We start from the raw sequence: 6,256 nt of genomic DNA, 5'->3' as shown, positions 1-6,256 counted from the left end.
TTAGTCAAGTCTGAGCATCAAAATCTCCTTTTTTGTATTGTTTACAATGAAAGAGATATCAAAGGCCCAAGCCAAGCAGTTTTGTACAGATCTATATTTAATAAATCCCTATTTGTTAAGACGGACTTAATGTAGAGTAACTCTCTGGTGCCTATTTAGAAGAAGCTTTGTGATGATTTTATTCAGAAGTTTAACAAAGAGGTATGTGTGAAGTCACTTGGACACTGAGGGTTATCTTCTATTTGGAACCAATCGATCAGTGGTTGACGTAATGAGAAAAAAAAGAAAACTTGGATTCGTAATTCACTTAGGCCACGTAGCCATATTAAGGATATGATGGAATGTCATGTAGCTCCGATCATGCAACTTCAAAACACTTTACACATAAGTAGTACTTAATGTCATGAGCATGTTCAAAATAATATGATAGGAGATCATGGTTAACAATTGGGAGTAGTAAATGGATCATACACACACTAATAATAAACCGTTAAGTCCTTGCTTGAAACAATAGAAAATGTAGCAAAGTACTTTTTAGAAGATATAGTATCACTACAGAAATTTCTTCTATGTGGTCATTACATAGGAATTCTAGAGAAAACCAAATATGAGGTTTATCTGATTATTCTTCTCAAAATATGATGGTCCAATTCTAGGCCGAAATCAGCAGGGTGCTATTTTTCACATGCTCTACATATGTGCAAAAATGCAAAAGGCACTCCAAATGTTTTGAGAAGACGGGGAAAAAATGCTCTCATGCACAAAACCTTTCATTGCACACCTACAAGTACCCCTCATCCATGAATGCACTATTTTCCATCTTTGGGTCTTAACTACCATTCTTTATCAAACCAAATACAATAGTTACATGCTAAAAATTATAGCAAGCAAAAAGGAAAGAAAATGATGTAGTGAAGAGATAGAGGATGCGTGAAAAATGGTCGGAGGAGGTCCGCTTCCCTCCCCGGCGCCTGTCGTCGTCTCATTGTTGAATTCGCAAAGTGGGACGGAGCTTGGATGAGTTGACACGACAGCGCCGCGTTTACCGGCCTCACCGACTTTACGTTTTGGCTCCCTCTTGGTCTTTTTCTACGGAAATACTAAACGTCCGACGTGAGATTTTAACCATGACAAGTCAAACATTTTTATGGTAAATTATGTTCTTGTGAGGATGTCAATCTTCTTTAGCAAACATGGCAATTTCTGACAAAAAACAGAACATGGCAAAGATTTACCATGCTTGCTAAAGAAAGTTGTCGGTCCTCACAATAACACAATTTGCCATGCTAAAAAACCTGATGTTCGTCCGATCAAATACTCTTTTCTACGCTCGGTTGGTCGTCCATGGTAGTACATTTCATCAAGCCAGAACCGTACAACAATTGTTTTGCGGTATTCTTTATATGTTTTTTAGGGGGTATTCTTTATATGTTGATAATGCATAATGCACATTACGTAGGTACAAAAAAAAATAGAAAACATCAAAGGAGAGTGTCTAAACGTGAAGATAACTACTACTCCCTTTATAAAGAATTATAAGAGTGTCTAAACACTCTTAAATTTCTTTACGTAGGGAGTACTTCACACCAACATCATAGATGGTGATTAACCATTCTTCTAGGCTCAAATCTTGTTGGAGTAAGTGTCATCTCAGGCAACTTGCAAATAGCAAAAAAAAACATTGTCTTATACTGTACTCCCTCCATAAACTAATATAAGAGTGTTTAGATTACTAATATAGTGATCTAAACACTCTTACATTAGTTTACAGAGGGAGTATTATATAGTTCAGAAAATATAAAAATTACACAGATCTCAACATCGAGATCGACGGTCCACGGTGCTGACTGAGATTCTCTTTTTTTCCCCTTTCACCCCTCATGTCTGTCCCGATAACCCTCACCCTCGTCTCTCTCTCTCTCTCTCCTGAACGGCGTCCCACGGCGGACATCGCGCGGTGCGCACTCTCCCTCGCTGCTCGACATCGGGCCGGCGCCCCTCCCCACCGAGGCAGCAGGACGGCGACGCCCGACGAAGCCTCGGTCTCCCCTGCTCTACGCCGGGCGGCGCGGGCCGACGCCCTCCCCGTCGTGGCCAGTAGGACGGCGGCGCTCGACGCCCCCGTCCCCTCCCCGCTCGACGCTCCCTCGGTCTCCCCTGCTCCGTCGGCGGCTAGGATTGGTACCTCGGCGTCCTGATCCGTCTGAGGTCTGCGTCCTCCGAGTCTCTGGTGAGAAATTTCTCAAGCTGCACACCGGGAGGCTGGAGCTGGCACGTCTGACCGCTGCTCAATGCAGATGCGGTGGATTTCTATAATCTTGAACTGAGCAGCACCAATGTGAGTGCTATGTTATTGCACTTTTCTAGGTAGTTTTGTCTGGCTTTGGAGTTGCAGTGTCATTGTTAGTTATCAAACTGGGCTTATTTGGCCTGACATAGCACGGTTCTTAATTATGAAATGTGAAGAAACCAGAGTACTAAGCTTAAGACTTTATTTTGAACTAGCTTCTATGGTGCTGTACACAATACTCAAGTTGCTGCCTCCATTTTCAGAAGTGTCACTAGGAAGTTAATCATACAAATCAATTCTAGGTTTATCATCTCGTCTCTGTAGGACATTAGGATGTAATTTTACAAAACTGTGTTACTTCATCATGACATTGACACCATTGGACTTAAAGCTGAAATGCTACTAGATGAATTGCAATCTTCCTGCTCCTAATGTTTTTTTTGAGAGACCATTCTCTTGAATTGAAGCCGAGGCATTTGCTTCACTTGACTGCACCTAAGTTCCCATCTGACCATACTTCTGCACTTACCAGTCCCTTCATCCCGTTCGAGCCCCGCTTCCTCCGAAGCTCCCCACCACCGCGAAACTATGCTCGCTTTGGCCAATGTCGCTTTCCCACCCACAGTTTCGTCCTCTCCGGTTAAGATGACAAGGCATGCCATTCTTATCCTTGAACCGTGTGTGCTCCCATCTTTTTTCGTTCTCTTATCCTTTGTGTGCCTTGATGGTTTCCAGGAGGTTTTCTTGGAGATGTCGAGCAGAACGGGTGTCAGCTGGGTACTCCCAGTTGGAGGTGATTTTTTTTTCTTGCCCCTCTTTTGTGGTATGAGGATTTTTTCTAGTTCTGCTTGGACAATTGGTTTATCTGTGGACACAGGAGCAATTTAATCTAGAAAGACAATTTAGTTGTAGTCTTAATGTTGATAGAAGTTGGTGAACGTGTCATCTGCAAGTAAGATTCATCATTCATTACACTTGGATCTTGATAGGTTGTTTGGGATGTGTTAGTTCACTTGTTTAACTCTCAGTAATCATCAAACTGAGGAATCTCCCTGAACTCTGGCCCTAGATTTTGTTCAAAATCTGGGCTTTGTTACCTTTGTTCCGACTAAATCTTTAAATGGATCTTCAAGCCCAGGATCTTAGCATCTTATCGCAGAAAAGCTAGGTAGCACTCCGCAATCGGTATAATCCAGTAGTGAAGTCTCCTGAATTGTTGTTTTGTTATGTCCTTCAGTGTTGTTGTATATGATGCACATGTAGTACTTTAGTCCTTGCCTATTGGGATTTTATTAGGAGACATACATAATAACTGGATTAAAATTTTGACGTCGATAAGAAATATGGGTAATTCGATACAAGTTGTTTGCAAATCAAATATGTTAAACAAATAGTCCATTGTTGGGGGAACTGCTAATGTCAGATATACCGTATACCGTACGTTGTACAACATCCGTGCAATCATGGTTTGCCTTTACATTACATGGACATATATTGAACTTCACTTCTTTTAGGTTAGAAAAGTCAGCTACCGACCTCCTGGAACTGAGCAAAACTTATTGAATCAAACTAGTCTCTCTCTCCAGGAGAAAAGGTAAGCATGCGTTTTATATTGCAATAGCTGTGTTTCTTGGACGCCTTTTGTACTGACGAGACAACTAATTCATGCAGTTTTGGTTTGATATTTGGACGGAGTGGGAGTGGAAAGACCACTCTTTTACAGGTTTGTATTGAAATGCTACATGACATGTTCAACTCTGCATCTTTCATCTTAAGGTGATAGTTTGATTTCTCAGCTTTTGGCCGGTCTATCAGAACCTACCTCTGGTTCAATTTGCATTCAGAAGTATGATGATAGTGGAAATCCAATTGGTCTGTTGGAAGTGTTAGCTCCTCAAAGAGTCGGTATTGTATTTCAGTTTCCTGAGAGGTTTGAACATTGAATTACTACGTTCACTAATAAGTTTTTTTACATATTAGCATGAATCCTTATGATCTGTGTGAGTACTTGAGAAGTTTCACTGCAAAATAAGATATTTTAAACCTGTAGGTACTTCTTATCAGATACTATACTTGAGGAAGTTACTTTTGGATGGCCAAGGCAAAAGGCAGACATTCCTTTGAGGGAGCAACTCACTTTAAAACTTCAGAATACCATTAACTCTGTAATGATTATCTCTCATACATACCATTTTGTTGCATTGCGGAGTGAACTTGTAGTTTGAGAGACCACACACAATTGATTTCTGAAGATAATTTGTTTAACGCTAGGTTGGTCTAAGTGCCATTTCATTGGATAAGGATCCACAGTCTCTTAGTGGTGGGTTTAAGCGGCGACTTGCTTTGGCAATTCAACTGGTATTATTTCAATTTTTTAATATGGGTTGATCGTTCTGTTTTTAGAAGTGAAGATGGATAATCTTTTGCCTTTATCTTCTGATTTTCTAGGTTCAAACTCCTGATTTATTGTTGCTTGATGAGCCCCTCGCTGGACTTGGTATGTACTTGAATATCCATATATCAAACTAATATCTGTAGATTATTTTCTTCCCCTTGCATTGATCCATTTGTTTAATATAATTCTGCTTGTTCATCTTGTCATCTTTGTGCCACAACCCAGACTTGCTAGGAATATTGTGTGGTGTCAAATAGTTTTTCTTTTAAATAGTATATATGCTCTCTTATATGTCGTTACTAAATTTGTATCATCATCATCATCAGATTGGAAAGCTCGGGCTGATGTTGTGAATCTCCTGAAGGACCTAAAGAAAGACCACACCATACTGGTTGTAAGTCATGACCTAAGGTAATTTAGTACTCACCATAGAACACAATATTTTTGTATAGCTGTGCGCCGTTGGAGCCACTGTTGAACACAACGCTTACCTGAGGCTGTCAAAATATCTGATTTAAAACGTTTTGCAGAGAACTATACCCGCTGGTAGACCGGTCCTGGAGAATGGAAATGGGGGGTGTTTTGAAGGAGGAACCTTTACCTGTATAGATTAACATTTTTTTCCTCGGAAAATTCATAACTTTTTTTTTGTGTGTGCAGCTGGAATGCTGACCCATTTGTTGTTGCAGTGAACAGGCTCATAGCTAGCTAGGGATCCTAATGTAATGTTTGTAATAGTACAAGGCAAGTTGCAAAATCTATTGAGAGTGACTCCACACCTACTGGATTTTTGTCAATAATAGCATGATGTTATTTCACATATGCTCTGTTCATGTGCACAAACACAGAAGCGCTCTCAGTTAAGTATCTTGAAGAGTCTGACCGAATGAAATGCACCTCTCGTTGCGCATCTCCTCAACCATGAATGCACCTTTTGCTCCCTTTATATACCACCCATGTTTGAGTACACACTATTGATTCATCAAACAGTATACAATAGTGAGGTGCTAGCAGCCAAAGCAAAGCACCAAGGAGAGAAAGTGGTCTACTGATATGGTACGTAGCAGCGGTGTCAAAAAACGAAAAGGCAAAATGGAAGAAGACATAGCTAGGAACTTTCATGTGTGTCTTAGGAATAGGAAGCATTGGGGAAAATTGGCGGAAAAGGCTTGAAAAAGGTCACCGTTTCGTGCTCCGGCCTCTTACGTCTGCTCCTTCTAGCCCAACGACTTTGCCATCCTCTTGATTTGGCTATGAAGTTCCTTCCACGGCCACATGTGCGAACACAAGGAGTATTGAGCTTCCCAGTGAGCAACCCCTCTCTGTGTTGTGTTCACCCCTTTCATGTGTTATTCTCGTGGTCATTCCCCTCCCCAAGAGTTCGATAAGAGAGGTGGAAGATAGTGGGATATGGCTAGAAGTTGGAGAGGCATCGTGCGCCGTTTGCCTCCAAATCTAGGGAAAGTATTTGGTGACTGGTGAGGATATGCGTATGAAGCGTGAGTGCTTGTGAAATGCAAGCTCCCCAAAGATAATTTGTATTCAAAGCACTTGATAAATTGCAAGAATGT

At 41.0% G+C, this 6,256-nt stretch overlaps 1 protein-coding gene across 2 annotated transcripts; it reads left to right on the top strand.

The window, feature by feature from the left end:
- Positions 1 to 1,903: 1,903 nt before the first annotated feature.
- On the top strand, positions 1,904 to 5,505 carry LOC119269889 (ABC transporter I family member 11, chloroplastic-like). 2 transcript variants are annotated; one of them, XM_037551818.1, is made up of 12 exons: positions 1,904 to 2,230; positions 2,298 to 2,338; positions 2,823 to 2,943; positions 3,026 to 3,083; positions 3,805 to 3,884; positions 3,962 to 4,013; positions 4,087 to 4,220; positions 4,341 to 4,455; positions 4,562 to 4,648; positions 4,739 to 4,787; positions 5,012 to 5,096; positions 5,216 to 5,505. In XM_037551818.1, exons 3-12 carry the CDS (start codon positions 2,879 to 2,881, stop codon positions 5,292 to 5,294), a joined length of 804 nt encoding a protein of 267 aa, XP_037407715.1. In that variant the 5' UTR covers positions 1,904 to 2,230; positions 2,298 to 2,338; positions 2,823 to 2,878; the 3' UTR covers positions 5,295 to 5,505. The 2 variants fall into 2 exon arrangements, with proteins under 2 accessions (XP_037407715.1, XP_037407714.1); XM_037551817.1 differs by having other exon boundaries at positions 1,904 to 2,338.
- The last annotated feature ends 751 nt before the right edge of the window (positions 5,506 to 6,256 follow it).

Source organism: Triticum dicoccoides, chromosome 3A, assembly GCF_002162155.2.
Source record: "Triticum dicoccoides isolate Atlit2015 ecotype Zavitan chromosome 3A, WEW_v2.0, whole genome shotgun sequence".
Lineage (NCBI taxonomy): Eukaryota > Viridiplantae > Streptophyta > Magnoliopsida > Poales > Poaceae > Triticum > Triticum dicoccoides.
Note: the sequence above shows the minus strand (reverse complement) of the source record. Positions and strands in the feature narration are given on the sequence as shown.

Bases quoted from the DNA above. Each gene is read 5' to 3' on its own strand.
- LOC119269889 (XM_037551818.1), top strand. From the start codon at position 2,879: ATGCTCGCTTTGGCCAATGTCGCTTTCCCACCCACAGTTTCGTCCTCT. The intron at 3,084-3,804 runs GTGATTTTTTTT...CACTTCTTTTAG, and splicing joins CTGGGTACTCCCAGTTGGAG to GTTAGAAAAGTCAGCTACCG. The intron at 4,014-4,086 runs GTTTGTATTGAA...TTGATTTCTCAG, and splicing joins GAAAGACCACTCTTTTACAG to CTTTTGGCCGGTCTATCAGA.